Below are 16,122 nucleotides of genomic sequence, written 5' to 3' on the forward strand. Positions count from 1 at the left end.
GTTCCCTTTCTTTTTCTGTTTGTATTTCGCTTCATTTCACTCAGCTGTTTTTTTCTATTCCCTCTCACTCTTTATTGCCTCACTTTCTAAGTATTTAATTCATTCCTATTTGGCTCTGTTTTTCATTTTTCATTCTGTATTTCCTCCTTTTTTTCTTCCTGTCTCAGGTCGATCCATCCTCCCAAGCTGCTTCTTTCCTTTTCTCTCGTACATACATTACTTCTTTTGTGTTGGAGAGATGTAGTGGAATAAGCATGGATATATTTTATGTAAATTAATCTCTACAGAAGCTACACTTCTGTGAAATACATTAGTGTGTAATATGTGCACGTGTCTTTATAGAGTCATTTTTTGTGTGTGAGCCTGTGTGCACTTTCTTTTTTCCCGAACCTGTCCATGTCATCTCTCTGAGTGAATATTCAGGGCCTTTCTTCTGTCTCTGTAATATTGGAGCATAAAAGGCTGTGGGGAATATTAGCGTTTAATATTGCATGCGTTCTGTTGACTTGGATCGGGCTAGCACCATGACGGATGTTGTACTAATCTGCAGAATTTCCACAGTGACATTAAAGTGACAGAAATGCTCAGACATGTGTCAAGATGATCAACAGGGGCCTTAGAAAGCACACTTAAACTCTTTCTCCATCTCACACACACACACTTAAACACTTGTGCGCACTAACGGACACACACGCACTCTCCTTTTGATTCTTTCTTATGTGCACTCTGTGTCAGACTTGATCTCTCATTCTGTCACTCTGTCTCTGTTTGTCTACATAACTGATGGATTCCATCACGTCTGAAAGTTATATCATATACTGCATTGTACATCAGATTACTCGGTTTTAACTTGCAAAATGCCTGTGTCAGTTAATGGTTCTTAAACTCCAAATTAAATTTTTGCACATTTATTTTGTCTGAACCGTCCTCTTTTATTGGCACCTGAAATTATGAGGGAAGGTTAAATCGAACTTGATTCAGGACAAGTGAACTAACTTTGTGACTGTGTGCATGTGTGTGTGTCTTGGAAGAGTTAAAGGAAATGTTCTTTAACAATTAGTTTTTACCCCCCTCTACATATTTTTGAATACATTTAGGACCTGATAAAAGGTGATCACAGTGCAGAGTAGTAGTTCATCCATCCTTGCATCTATCCATTTTATTTGGAGGCAGCAATCTGAGTTGAGACGCCTAGACCTCCCTGTGCCCAGCCATCAAGACCTTCTGCATTACTGCAGGTTCTGCACTGCTCTGTCTCAGTATCTGCTCCCTTCTATCCTCACTTGTGAACAAAGTTCAGAGATACTTCGACTTGGGGCAGCTTCTCATTCCAAACCAAGAATGGACACTTTACTCTTTTGTAACTGAGAACTGTGGCCTCAGACTTAAAACTGCTAATTACCATCCTATCCATTTCACACTCAGCTGCAGACTGCCCCAGTGAAAGGTGCAAGATGTCAATTGATGAATCTAAAAAACACACACACAAATCATCTGCAAAAAGCAGAAACAAGATCCTAAGGCAACCAAACTGGACACTGTCCACCTCTTCACTGCACCTAGAAACTCTGTCCATAAAAAGTAATAACTTATTAATTGAATTAGTGGATAGGAGCATCCCTGGCAGAGTCCAACACCCACTGGGAATGAGTCCAGCGACGCAAACCAGTTTCTTACGGAACATATACAGGAACTGAAATGTCCCCATTGCAATGGGCCCAGTACTCAATTCTTCCTAAGCACTCCTCACAGAAGACCCTAAGAGATGAGGTCAAAAACGTTTTCCAAGTCCACAAAACACAGGTACATATGTTCTTCCCTTGAATATCCATTGGAGCAGTGTTTCATGCCCAAGATGAAAATTGATCCTACTGAATCTAAGCTTCAGTGAACTGGTTGACTCTTTACTCCAGTGCCCAGGTAGAGACCTTCTCAGGGGAGGTGGTGAAGTGTGGTCTAAAAAAACAGTGATTACCACCTCAGTTTGCAAATTCAAAGGCACTGTCCCAAACTTCCACAAAATGTTGCAGTGGCACAACAACTAGAACAGCCCCAAAACATCCTTCAGTGTGATGTTGAAATTCTGCTTTTTTGGATGGATGTTGAAGATGTCTTGGATCAGGCTTTTTGCCAGATGCTCTTTAATGTATTTGTCTATACCAAGCCAATTGACATCTTGCACTGCCACTGGTCCAACTATGTATCCCTATGTGGTGATCGGTTAACAGCTCAGCGCTCCTCTCTCTTCTCAAGCCATACAGCTGTAGATGTGATGAAATTATTATGAAATCAATCATCAACCTGCGACCTAGATTGTTCTGTTGCAGGATATGCTCAAACATAATTTTTGTAGTAGGAAAACTGTGATTAGAATAGAAGTTGACATCCTGGAAACTGTAAAAATTTTTGTATTTATATATAATATGTGCCCTCTGAATTGAACATGTTTTTCTGTTTCTATCCATGTGTCTGAGAGATATTGATGGCTAGTGACATTAAGTGGCATTGTCCAGGATCTCTGTGGCTCAAGTGTGCCTCAGCAGCAGATTTTCACCTGCACAGGGGTTAACTGGGTTAACTTTAGATACACACAACGTGGATATGTACACACAAATTTGCTCACACATACACAAGCCAGTGCCACGACCTTTCCAGTGAGAGCGTGAAATTGGTCATGGCATTTAGGATAAGATGAGTTGTCCCAGCAGCTTTACACATACACATATAGACACACACTTGCCTACATATACACACACACACACACACACACACACACACACACACACACACAAACATACACAGTTGCCTATGACAGGCCATCTAAATGTCCACACATCCATTAGAGTAGTCTCCTCACTCAGCAGGTTTTGTCCAAACATTCAAGAGTGAAAATAAGATGTTATCCTCTCCTTGGCTTCACAGTCCAAAACACACACATTCATTCATACTCACACACATGCACCCCTTAGCTTAACTCTGTTTTTTTCTTTTTGCATTAAGAATAAATGTTCATGAAACTGTTGAAAAAGAAAAACAATGACATTAAAGAGTCACTGACAGAAATGCCAAACTCAAAAATTAGCTTAGTAAATAACTTTTTTCTGTTGTTTTGGGTTCACAGTGCAGCGACTATGTGCAGAAGATTAAAGCAAATAGAATTAAAGGAACTTAAACTCAGTTTTACTTATGTGCTGTTCTTTTTTTTTTGCTGTGAGTACTGTGTGCAGATGATGGAGCGCCATCAAAACCTTTTGTATGAGGAAGAGAATGAGCGTTTGCGCTCTTCTTTTAACTGCCAAACACCAGTCCCTCAACTAATTAGCAGGCAGGGAGAGAGAGAAGGTAACGCAATGTTGAATGAAAAGAAAAGAGAAGAAAGAAAAAAAACTCCCCCTTTCATTTGGTATGGTAATATTTCCTGCTCACATACTCAGTGTGGCTATGAGAACAAGCAGTTGGGGGACAGTAGAGACAGGGGGAAGGGAGTGAGGAATCGGAGAGGTGGGAAGCAGGGAGAGATGTACAGAGTGATTTGTTTTTCAGATAGAGGGGAAATGAAGGAAGGAAGTGTGGGAAGATAGAGGAGACACAGAGGTAGAGGAGGCAAAAAGAGGAATGAAAGAGTGATAGAAGAGTGGAAAACTCCCGCTCTTGGACTCATCCCCAGCGGATAAGACGAAGAGTGAGATGTAGTGAGGTTTTTCTATTTGGAGTGCAGAAAGAAAAGTACCTTTGATATGTGAAACGGTTTGGGGCATAGAGATGCTGATAGACCGGCAGAAAAGCACAGACAGATGGGCAGAAAGAGAAAAAAGCATGGACAAACGTACAGGAGGGAACTTATTGTAGGTAAGACATCAGATAGACCTCAGGCCAAACAGCATGGCAGACAGATGAGCAGGCAGTGACAGAACAAACAGGAACATGCAAACAGCTCAGTGCTCCTGTGGAATTATGTGTCCCAAGACGTGCCCCTGCCTGTGTGTAGTTGTCTGTGTGTGTGTCTTTGTAGACTTGTTTCTTTTTGTCTCTTGTTGTTTCTGTGTTGATGCTTGAATGCATACATCGCATTTCAAGAGAATTTTCTTGCTGTTTCACTAAGTTGTGCTAATAATCAGCCAATCAAGCAGTCAGCAGTCCTCTTGATGCTGACTGCAAACATTTATTTGTTTTAATTGTTAGATGTAATCTAAAATTTTAATGACTAAATATAAAAATACCAAACTGCAAGGGTGCAGACCACTGCAGTACTACAAAGCACTTTTTTGATAAGTGGATCCTTGTGCGGACCTTGTGCATGTTGTAATTATGCTGGCATTAATTTTATTCATGTATCCATTGCTTCTTGTTGTTTGTCTCCTTTTGTGCCCCACATTGTCCCCTGCTTATGGATTATTTCTGGGCTTTGCTTCCTCTTCTGTTTCCATCAGTTTTTCGGTTCTATTTTACTTTTACTCCGTTCTCTCACATGCAGCACAAAATAGGAACCTCTTTCCCCATTTTGATCTACTCTCTCCCCCTCCCTCTCGCTTCCCCTGGCTTCCCTCCTCCTCTGTGTGTCATACATAATAGGCCCAGTGCAGGTCTGCATGTGTCACACATGGGAGGAACTCCTGTGTTTTTTAATACATTTTTAATCCCACCATTTGAAGCCCCCCTTGTCCACTATAATTTGTACTGACTGCTGAACAAAATCAAAGGGCTTGTACTTGCTGCTTCTTGCCTCTGCTGCACTCTGCTACAAAAAAATGCATTTTTTATCACACACACACATACAACCACACACACCTTGGTATGTTTATTTTGACATGAAAGTGGGACTCTGAGAGAGCGCTGGCAGTTACAAGTCATTCCTCATTAGTAGCAGTGATTTCCCTATGCTCTCTGCGTGTGTGTGTGCGTGTTGTGTGTGGTTGAATGTAGTGTTTTTATTTCTAATATAGCAGAGAATACATCAGTATTATGTGCCATTATGTGTATTATTCTTCTCTCGTTAGATTAAAAATTTCAGTGGGCCTTCGATTTTACAATTTTTTTTACATTTTCTCCACTTGCTCATTTATTTTCTCCAGTTTTTACCATCCTGATATCACTCTTTGTTTTACAAAAGCAAACATTTCACTTTTTCTGGGATAATTTTTCTGTACAGTTTTGTTTTGTTTTAGTTTGTTTTAGTCTTTTTAAGGGAATATGTATTTTCACGCTATGACAGCTGTGTAGGTTTCAAGTTTCTGTTAATAAATTATTTTTTAACATGGGTATGTATTATATTACTTATATGTACAGTTTAAAGTATGTCACCGTACACAAATAAAAAATGTACATCCATATATATTTACGCAATGCAATTGTTCTTCACAGTGCGAAAGCTGTGTACCACTCTACAATGACAAGCCATTCAGGTCAGGTGATCAGCTCCAACCTATGAACTGCCGACCTTGTCAGTGTCACGGCCACGCCCTCTCCTGTCATTATGATGTCTTAGCTGATGACCATCCAGATGAGCATTATCGAGGAGGAGGAGGTGTCTGCGACAACTGCATGCACAACACCACAGGTACAGATTTAGCAAAGGCAAATTATATGCTATATGGCTAATGCAGATGCCTAGGTTTGAATCCACCCCAATGCTGTTTAGTGCATGTCTTCCACAGGTCTTTCTCCCAGCTTTCCTGTCTTCTCTCCAATATAAACAAATCAATAAAACATTTACAGATATTGAAAACCCAGTTAATTTTACCAAAAGACGAGATAAGACACTATGAGTGTTGTGAAGGGCCACTCCAATAAGTTGAACTCAGTTCTTCTCAATATTTATCTCTTTACATCTCTTTATAAGATTATTGGTGTGGTCCTCCACGAGTCCCAGTTTCTAACGTGGCCCCTTGGGAAAATGACTTTCCCATGCCCATAGTAGATTTAAAAAGTGAGGAAAAGATTGTAGAAACACCCTTCAAGTGCATTATGTTGATGTTGCTTAATTACATAGCCTAATCTGAGCAGAGCTAAGGCGAGTGTAAATGAGTAACCCACAATTTGTAGTAACAGTAAAACAATCTAACTCTCATATCTTTTGTTACGAGTTGCATAATCCGATGACTCCAGTGATAACCTAAAGCATACTCTGCTTTGTTCTCTTGAAAAATAAATAAATAATAAATAAAAGGAAATTAATGTTGTATTCAATACCTAAAACTATTGATTAACACTGAGAAAGTCATCTGGAATTTGTTTACTGAGGTCATTTTACTGTGTTTTCTTCATGTCGATGCATTTTACTAATTTGCATGGGCTGTCTTAAATTCCACTTTGTTTTTGTCCTTATAGATACTAATAAACGTAAAGACACTGGTAAATTTAATCATTCTTATCCCTTTTGGTTCGGTCTTATAGCCTCAAATCCCTCCTATGTGTAAATTCAATCATGCAGTAGTTATATTTTTTCATCAGGCTGAAAAGCACCTTACCATTTAAACAATTATGGTTAAACCGGACATTTTCAGCATTTTCTGTGTGATTTCTATCTATTGACTTTTTTTCACCCTTTATCGCCTTGTTTCTCCATGTTTCCTATCAGGTAAGAACTGTGAGCAGTGTATAAGTGGGTTTTTCAGGCTCGAGGACGGTGATCCCACTTCAGTTGATGTGTGCCAGCCTTGTGACTGTTACACTGCTGGAACGGTCAACGGCAGAATGGACTGTGTGCAGGTAGACGCCATTACATTCAATATAGAACGATCTTAATAATCAATACAGGATGTGCATATTAAGACTATTGTAAATAAATTACACTCTTTGAAGTAATAATTTTACAATAAACATTGCAACACCTATTACGATTGCTGAGAAGGAAATAGCATGCTGATTTGGTGATACCTTTTAAGCATCAGCAAATACAACGCAATGGACAAATTCACTTCAACCTTCATCCGTTTGTGCAAAGTGAAGTGATATGGTTCTTTGACTCTGTTTAGAAATGCGTAACTTTCACATTTATAATCTCAGAATATTTACATTTTATTATTTTATATTCACATTTTTATTAGAAAAATTAGAAAAGAAGAAGAAAGTAAAATACCGCTTTACCACGTTAATCTATGATTAAAATCTTTCCCTCTTTCTCCGTTTGTCACTTTCAGATAGGAGGTCAGTGTCACTGTAAAGCTGCAGTAACAGGCCGTCAGTGTGCAGACTGTTTGCCTGGTTGGTTTGGTCTCACAGCCTCAAATCCAAATGGTTGCAGTTCCTGTAACTGCAATGGCATGGGTGTCATGAGAACCTCTGCCGGGGCAGTTTCCAGCTGCAACCGTTACACAGGACAGTGCCATTGTAAACCCCATGTCACAGGTAAAAAGATCTCAAACCACTGAAGAAAGCTTAGTTTTTACAGGTGTAAATGGTGATGGTCTAGTTTTTGAAAGAAATCAAAATCTTGCGTTTAAAGTTGTTTGTGTGTGCATCTGTCAAAGGAGACTGTTGGAGCTGCTTCTTTCAACAGCACTCTTTATATGTAGGTGTAAAACATGAGTTTTTTAGGCATCTTCCTAGATTCCTAGATCCTTTTCCTGAAAGTCAAGCATTGAAGTTGAATGCTGAGTTAAGATAATATGCTGAAAAGGGTAAGATCAGCTATTGTTTGACCTTGGTATGTTAACACAACAGCAAATCACATCGGCTAAAAAAAAATCTGTGGTTTACTTTTTTTTTTCACAAAATCTCCTTAATAACTTTGTTAATAACTTTTTGGGGGTTTTTTTTATTCCAATGGTTATTTAATTGTCCAGTAGCAGCATACATAGGAGTGCTCATTGAGGTGTACGCAAAAGCAAAAAAAGTGGGGATACTGGGTCCAGATGAAAAACATGCACACTGATGAACACACACACACACACACACACACGACACTCATATCCCAAACTGTTGTGGCAGCCAAAATAAACAGGCTTTTCTGCTGGCGGTGCTTCCAGCCGTCGTGCTTCTCTTTGTGATAAATGGTTTCACTCTCTCCCCTGTGTGTCTTTGAAGACCAGGCTCATATGAAATGCAAAACCGGCCAACGCTCCTCAACTCAACGCATCGTGGTTATTGCTAAGCCTTGCTATCAAGGGTCCACATTGCGTGTGTGAGTGCGGGCATGTGTACAAGTGTGTGTTTGTTTGTGTTTATGTGTATGTTTAAAAAAATGTATGAATGTGTTCATGCACTTTTGTCTTTGCTTAGCTATGTATTGTAAATTGTAAGAGTTTCTTTGTGTGTGTGTGTGTGTGTCTGTGTACACACGCAACCCATCAAGGACTAAGCTGGTATTTAAATCTCTAATTCAATGCCAAGTTGATTAAAACAAACTGCTGCAGCCCCTTGTATTTTTCACACTCCTTCTTACAAGACCCATTTAGGTTTTTTTTCTGTCCTTGTTTGTTTGGTTGCTCCCACAGGTATTTTTCAGAAATGAGATTTGATTATGGCAATTTATTATCGCCAAGCTGATACTTTGAGTAGAGCAATGGCAGGCAAGCTTCAGAAGGACGGAATTGAAATGTGTGCACGGAGACTCAGATACACACATGCAGAAACACATGCACACTCATAACAAGGTGCCAGAGTGCAGTGTGTACATAATAGTGTTTGAAATGGTGATGCATGAGCCTGTTAACCAGCTGGCTACTGATAAAAGGGCTGGCCATGTCCCGAACAACACACACACACATATGCACACGTGGACACCTCAGAAAAACATTACATCCTTTCTGTTCTGATCTAATATCTTCTAACACAGGCTGTTCTCTAATGTTCTCACTTTTCGGTCCCTTTTATTGATCTCTTTCCCCCCCCTTTTTTCTGTTTGTTTATCAAAAGTCTAATTGCAAAAATATGATTCGTAAATGGTGAGTTGGTCAGGTCACTGCTCTAAAAGAGAACACTTTGTAAGTGATGTTTTTGTTGTAAGTGTATGATTCGTTATAAATGATATCATTTTTGGGGGAAAATCTACCTTGAGTACAATATATCAAATCATTGTTAGGTTTGTAACCATCAGTCTGCCAGCCTGCATATTTACCGCTAATACACTCAGTTGGACATTTGCACTCTACACACACTGACACATATCTTCATTTCACTACTGTAAAATATGATATATGGAGAGAGATATATTCATATCTATAAAATCATTAAATGGGCAGACCAGGGGAAATGCCAAGTGTCTACCCCACACAGAATAGGCCCCACACACGCACACACATTAACACAGATGTACAGGTATGTTATTATTAATGTGTGTGTGCGCACACACTTTCATACCCACCCACATATGAACACCCGCTCCCTTTTAAACGGCTATGGTGACTGCTTTGCCCCCGAGCATCCATTTAGGGACAGATTGCCTGTCATGGAATACGTATGGCGTATTCAAATAAGCCCTGCATGCACACACTGCATAGTTTAACTAGTCGTATAGCCTAAGATTGTTTTTTCTATAAAAACATGCAAATGTATGGACTTTGTGTTTACTAATATTTGTAATTATTATATGCAGTAATAAACTGCAAAAGAGTGAAAGGAGTAATATTTAATAATGGCGTAATGAAATGCTGACCTAATAAGTTGAAAGTTAATTAAGACTAATAACTAAACTGAAATGTTAATTTTGCATATGTTACTCTATAGCTCTTTTTGGCCTTTAAAGATAACTCAACTTTTCCTGTTTTACAAAAGATCATATTTTTAAAATTATTTTTCATATCAATCTGGTCATTTTTCCATCCTTCCATTTCCTATTTTTCCCCCCTTCATTCTTTTCTTGTAGTTGCTTAATTTATTTATTTTCTGCTCAGTAAAATTAAGTGTTTGGCCTTAGGTAAGTGATCCATCATATGTAGAGGGCCTGGCCCTAATGATGGCAGTTTTATACACTCACCCACCATTTCTCTTGCTCTCTCTCGCTTAGACAGACACATACACTTACTCGCTCATACAAAGGTCTGCAAACAGAGGAGTGCTAACTGCTAGTTGGTGAACAAGCGATCATCAATTTCTTTTTCTTGTTTCCCATTTTTCTTTCTTTATCTCCCTTTCTCACTCGTGTTTTCATCGCAGGCCTTTCATGTGACCGCTGTGAGTTTGGTTATTGGAACCTTTCCCACCCAGACGGCTGCATGCCATGTGACTGTGACCCTCTGGGTTCCCTCAGTCCATTCTGTGAACCTGAGGGGGGCCAGTGTGAGTGCAAACCTGGAGTTGGTGGCCTGCGATGTGACTCATGCGGTAGAGGCCTGTTTGGTTTGAGGCTGGAAGGATCCTGTGCCCCCTGCGACTGCTCACAGGAGGGGACAGTACCCGGGACAGACTGTGATCCTTACACAGGGCAGTGTGTGTGTAAGGCATGTATGACATTTTTACAATGTTTTAGACACTAACTTCCATAAAAATTATGTTATGTAATCATAAAGCACAAATTGGAGTTAAAATTCAGGAAATTATGACTTCTGTATTTTCTGTTGTAAAATGTTCTGCTTTGATCTTCTGATTATTAATCTAATACTGATATAGATTAAATGATAGAAGCACAAAAAGGAAAATAATGCATTATTGCTATAGTGTGTGTGTGTGTGTGTGTGTGTGTGTGTGCGTGCGTGTGCGTGTGTGTAGTCAGACAGACCGGTTTAACCCTTGGCTCCTGGCAAATGTTTTGTCCAATCCTGATACTTTAAGTTACAAGTTTAATATGAAATCTTTTCTTTCCACATTTGTTCCATCTTTCTTTCTTCAGGAACATGTAGAAGGCCGTCACTGTGATTCTTGCCATCATGATTTTCACACCCTGGAGCAACGAAACTCTCTGGGCTGTCTGCCGTGTGTGTGTGACATCAGTGGAACGGTTTCAGGGGGTGTGTGTGATATGCAGACCGGACAGTGCCCATGCAAGGAGGGAGTAGAGGGAGTGCAGTGCACCAACTGTGCTCACAACTACTATAACCAGACTTTAGACGTTGAGAGTAAGAGAACACCAAACTGCAACTTAAATCCATGATTAGTTACACATTTATTTTTCACTCAATAATAAAACACTCAAATGAAACAAAATTGTTAACAAATTATTTAAAAAGTGCAAATTTATTCAGCCCTACTGATGTTGTTTTGTGTCCTATTAGAGGGCTTGTCCCACGGCTGTGTACCCTGTATGTGTCACCCTAAAGGAACAGTCAGCGGGTCAGTCTGCGACAGTGCCACAGGTCAATGTGTTTGTATCCCAACACGCTATGGAAAGGACTGCAGTAGCTGCCGACCTGGTGAGTTCAAAAGAAGGGATGATAAGAAACTTTCACAAATAACTGTAGCATAAAAGTTCACCAATAAAATGACTCTGAATTTTGAAAAAGGGGGATGGGTGTTGCTGGTCTAAAGCTTTTGCATTTTTCAGCCACTCCCTGCCAGGAATCAACCATAAGCATCACAGCGAATAAAAGGAAGGAAAAAGCATCCTTCAGTTGTGCACCTGTTTGGGTTAGTGTTGCAGGACAAGAGGTTGCAGTTTACGTATAGTGTCAGTGAAGAAGAAGAGCCTTCATATCATTATTAAGTTTACAATGACAAGTTGGGAATTGATGTTTTGATTAAAATGTGTAAAAATAATGAATAAATAAATAATAAAGTAGACATAAAGATAGAAGCTGTCACATTCTTTGTGGGTATAAGGAAACAGATGTATAATTGTGCTATAATGTCTGATCATACTGATATTTCAATGCATTTCCACTTCCATTCCTGCAAGCTGACTGTTTTAATTTCCTTAACTGCCAACTCATGGCAGCCATTCAGTATTTCTTGCCCAAGTGGCTAAATAGAATATCTGATTTGTTTATCATCTGGCCGGCCTTGAGAAAAATAAACTGAATTGATTTGTGATTTGGAACCTTAGTCCTTAATGCAACCTCAGACACAGTTATTGGTTTTGTGTTAAATATTATTACAAATAAATGACAAACGGTGGCTCAGTTTAGTTATTAGCAGTGGCATCAAGTGGTTATTTCAAAATGATAGCAGTTGTGCTCAAAATCAATGAAATTTTGATGTCATTAGTGTAGTTCTGAAAAAAATGAATCACAGTTGACATTGTTTGGCATATGCAACAGACAATTATGCTCTTACAGGGTTTCTACCATTGTCTGTTTCTGTTTCTCACCGGAGCATCTCTCTATCAAAAAACTTTTGGGAAACAAATAAAAGGCGATAAAGGTTTGGATTAATTATTTTCGATGCAATATGACATAAATGCTTCATGTTAAATCTTCCAATAGCAGATCCTGGTCTTAGAATGACAAATGTTGATGATGTTTTACAAAACAGCAAGCATTATCATGTGGATTTTCAAAAAAGTAAAAAGAAAATTAAGCAAAGAATAAAGAAGCTAAATATTTTTTTAAATTTCTGTTTACATTACATTTGTGGCAGCAATAGCTGAATTATGACTGTTATACCGCCTAGGGACCTACTGGGGTTCCAGCACAGGAGCTGTTAAGGCAGTCATCATGAGGAATATGAAATGTTTGAAAAATAATATCAACAGGGTGCGTTCAACTACACCGCCACAAGGACAAATCCAGAAAATCTTTGCCATCTTATACCACAATAACTGCATTAATTTGAGATTTAACCTCTACATTGTATCATATTTCAACCCAATATTCAATTCAATTCAATTTTATTTATACAGCACAAAAATCACAACAACATTCACCTCAAGGTGCTTTATATTGTAAGGTAGACCCTACAATAATACATACTGAAAAAAAACCAACAATCATATGACGCCTTATGAGCAAGCACTTTGGTAACTGTGGGAAGGAAAAACTCCCTTTTAACAGGAGGAAACCTCCGGCAGAACCAGGCTCAGGGAGGGGCGGCCATCTGCAACGACAGGTTGGGAAGAGAGAAGGAAAACAGGATAAAAGGCATGCTGTGGAGCCAGAGATTAATACCAAGTATGATTCAATGCAGAGAGGTCTATTAACACATAGTAAGTGAGAAAGGTGACTGAAGAAGAAATACTCAGTGAATCATGGGAATCCCCCAGCAGCCTACACCTATTGCAACATAACTAAGGGAGGATTCAGGGTCATCTGATCCAGCTCTAACTATATGCTTTAGCAAAAATGAAAGTTTTAAGCCTGATCTTAAAAGTAGAGAGAACTGGAAGCTGGTTCCATAGAAGAGGGGCCTGAAAACTTAAGGCTCTGCCTTTTAAATATTCTAGGAACAACAGGTAAGCCTGCGCAGATATCACAGAAAAGCGTGTGATAGACACACTGGTCCACTGCATGTATGTCACGCTTTGTTCCACTTTGTTGTGTTTAAATACGTTTCCTTTTTTAGTATAATTTTTTACCTTTATCTATTTTGGTCTTTTAGTTATTGTATCAATGAGTTATATCTTGACTGCTGTAAGTCTCAAGAAACTTTTAGGATAAATTAAGTTTCTTATTCTCAGTTTTGTTTATTATTCTTATTAAGGAAATGACCCTTGAGCCATCAGACTCATATCAAAAGACTGCAGTGTATAATTAATTGCATGCTCATTACTTTATGTTATACTTATCTTTTTGCAGGCTACTACTTTTCTCCGGATCAGGATACATGTTTGGAATGTGACTGCCACCCCATTGGAGCTTTGCATCGCAATTGTGAAAGCCAGACTGGACAGTGTGTGTGTGCCCATCCCTCAGTGGGAGGCCGACGTTGTGACCAGTGTCGTGAGATGTTTTTTGGATTCAACCCTGGTCTGGGCACGTAAGTATAAGTTTGTTTCTATTAATTGCACCACTTGTATAAACACACACATCTCATGCACAAATTCACACACAACAGCAGATGCAGTGTCTGTGAAGACAGTTTACAGATTGCTAGGCAGACATATGACTTACATGAGTTAAGAGCTGCTTTGACCTTTACCGCTCATGTCTCTACCTGCGGGCTGTCTTGCACACACACACACACACACCTCAAACACTTATACACAAATGTTACTTTACACTTAACCTCCATGTGATGGTGGTACGCACATGCACATCCGTTCCTCTCGACAGGGTGTCACAGCAGATAGATGGTGCGCAAACTGTTTGACTAGTGATCCAGTATGTATGTGTTTGTGTGTGTGTTAGCTGACCTTGCCTGATTGCTGTATTCTCCAGTGTTAAAACATTAAAGGATGAGATCAGGCTGTGGCTGAGATCTCCTCACAGTAGAGAGGGATCGGACGATGGAGGGAGGAAAAGCAACAGTAATAGAGTTTACTTCACAAGGACACTTGAAAAGAAAATCACATGGAAGAAAAGACTTGACTAATAAAACATAAGAGAGAAAAGCAGGGTTGATGATGTGAGTTGAGTGGGTAATATCAGCGATGCAAAAAGAAAATCAGAGATGCTCAGACAGATTTTGCAAACGGCATTAATGAACAAAATCTAGAATTATCATTTAAACTGGTGTTGTTTGGTTGCTGGTTGTTTTTTTGTTTTGTTTTTTTCGTATCACACTTGTAGAGAAATAGTTTCCCTTGATTCTTAAAGAACAATCCAAAACTCTTGTTTAGATGTTCACTACCTTTTGTTCCATTCTCTTTTTCTTTCTTTTTTTTTGCCTGTCCCATTTGGTTCTTTAGCCGTCAGAATTGTTGTCTGAAGACCAACAAGGATACCCAATGGATTTATTTTGCCAAATGGATCATCATGGCATTGCTGTATTGGTCCATTTGATCGACCTTTGTTTTTATTTTTTATTTTATTTTATTTTCAGTTGTTACAGACGGGACAGACATAAGTGAAGGATAGGAAAGGGAGAAAGAAAGAGGAAGGAAAAGAAAAACAGAAGGGGGGAGGGACAATGAGAAAAGGAAAAAAAAATCTCCTTGATCACCTGTTGAGAGAGAAAGAATAGAAAACAAGCAAAAAAAAAAACAAAGCAACATACTAAACACAACACCATCGCATTAATCTAGCTAAGTGTAAACAGCAGTAAATACTAAATATTGAATGTTGTTGTGCAGCACGCAGGACAGACAGCGCACAATGTGCTTTGAAGTAGCAGCCAAGAAAGGTGTAATTTAAGTCTACGAACAGTGAACACCCGTGTGCACACCTGTGTGGATCAGCGCGCTTGTATTCAAATGGTTTCCCCATGTAATGGTCTGCAAGAGGATGTAGAGAGCCATAGCCCTGTCCCCCAGGGCATGAAGCAGGCATGGAGGAGATCCAGGCCCCAGACATCCAGAGGCCCCAGAGTGCGAGAGCCCAAGGAGGACCACCGGAGGGGCATCCGTGCCACCCTCATGGGAAGGGCTGAGGATCCCCAGACGAGGGGTCACCCAGTAGCCACTGAGCAGAAGCTTTTGTTCCATTCTCTGTCAAGATTATGGCACACTACTTGAATAATGTTGATTCCGGCTGTTGAATAAGTCCAGGCTCAGGGGAGGCAAAAGGATCATTGTCATGCTCAAAAATGAATCCCTTTCCAGATGTTATTGGACGGTGGTTTCAGAATCTGACCGTACTTTTTTGTGTTTGTAATTCCATCCACTTTATTAATATCCCCAACACCCCAGACTGAAATATAGCTCCACAGCATGTCAGAGCTTCCACTGTGTTTTACAGATGGCTGCAGACACTCACTGTTGTACCTCTTTCCTGATTTAAGGCAGTTACACGGTGTTGCAAAAAACCCAAAACAAAACACAAAATTCAGAATTTCCAGGGTCTGAACTTGCCGTGTAACCTGTATGCACAACTTTTTTGCTGAAAATTGGTCCTCGAAAAACTGTGGAAAAAAATGGAATTATAACGTTAAATATAACTTATAACTTATTATTGAATCATAGGTCAGTATTTAGTGGCTTAACAAACTGCAAAACATTCTACTGAAACAATCCAGAAGAAAATCTCCAGAAAGTTTGCAAACCTATTGCTGAAGAGCACTAGAAAAAAATTAAAATGGTCAAAAAAATCTGGCCATTTAAAGACATTACTAAAAAATTAGGTATAGCTCAAGGTTTTTGCAAAGTACTATATGTAAATGCAGAATCTCATGGTGATGCGAAGATATTTGGTACCATAAAATTTTTTGGTACTGCCT

General features: G+C 39.3%; 1 protein-coding gene across 1 annotated transcript in view; it reads left to right on the forward strand.

The window, feature by feature from the left end:
• The window catches only part of ush2a (Usher syndrome 2A (autosomal recessive, mild)), a 217,576-nt gene that overhangs the window by 47,687 nt on the left and 153,767 nt on the right, over positions 1-16,122 (forward strand). The window contains exons 13-19 of the mRNA XM_087834076.1: positions 5,362-5,557; positions 6,578-6,708; positions 7,140-7,347; positions 10,096-10,379; positions 10,769-10,994; positions 11,151-11,288; positions 13,605-13,785. Coding sequence (XP_087690202.1) covers positions 5,362-5,557; positions 6,578-6,708; positions 7,140-7,347; positions 10,096-10,379; positions 10,769-10,994; positions 11,151-11,288; positions 13,605-13,785 — 1,364 coding nt within the window. The remainder of the gene's footprint in view (positions 1-5,361; positions 5,558-6,577; positions 6,709-7,139; positions 7,348-10,095; positions 10,380-10,768; positions 10,995-11,150; positions 11,289-13,604; positions 13,786-16,122) is intronic.

Source organism: Neolamprologus brichardi, chromosome 1, assembly GCF_056152115.1.
Source record: "Neolamprologus brichardi isolate AB-2024 chromosome 1, ASM5615211v1, whole genome shotgun sequence".
In the NCBI taxonomy this organism is placed as follows: Eukaryota; Metazoa; Chordata; class Actinopteri; order Cichliformes; family Cichlidae; genus Neolamprologus; species Neolamprologus brichardi.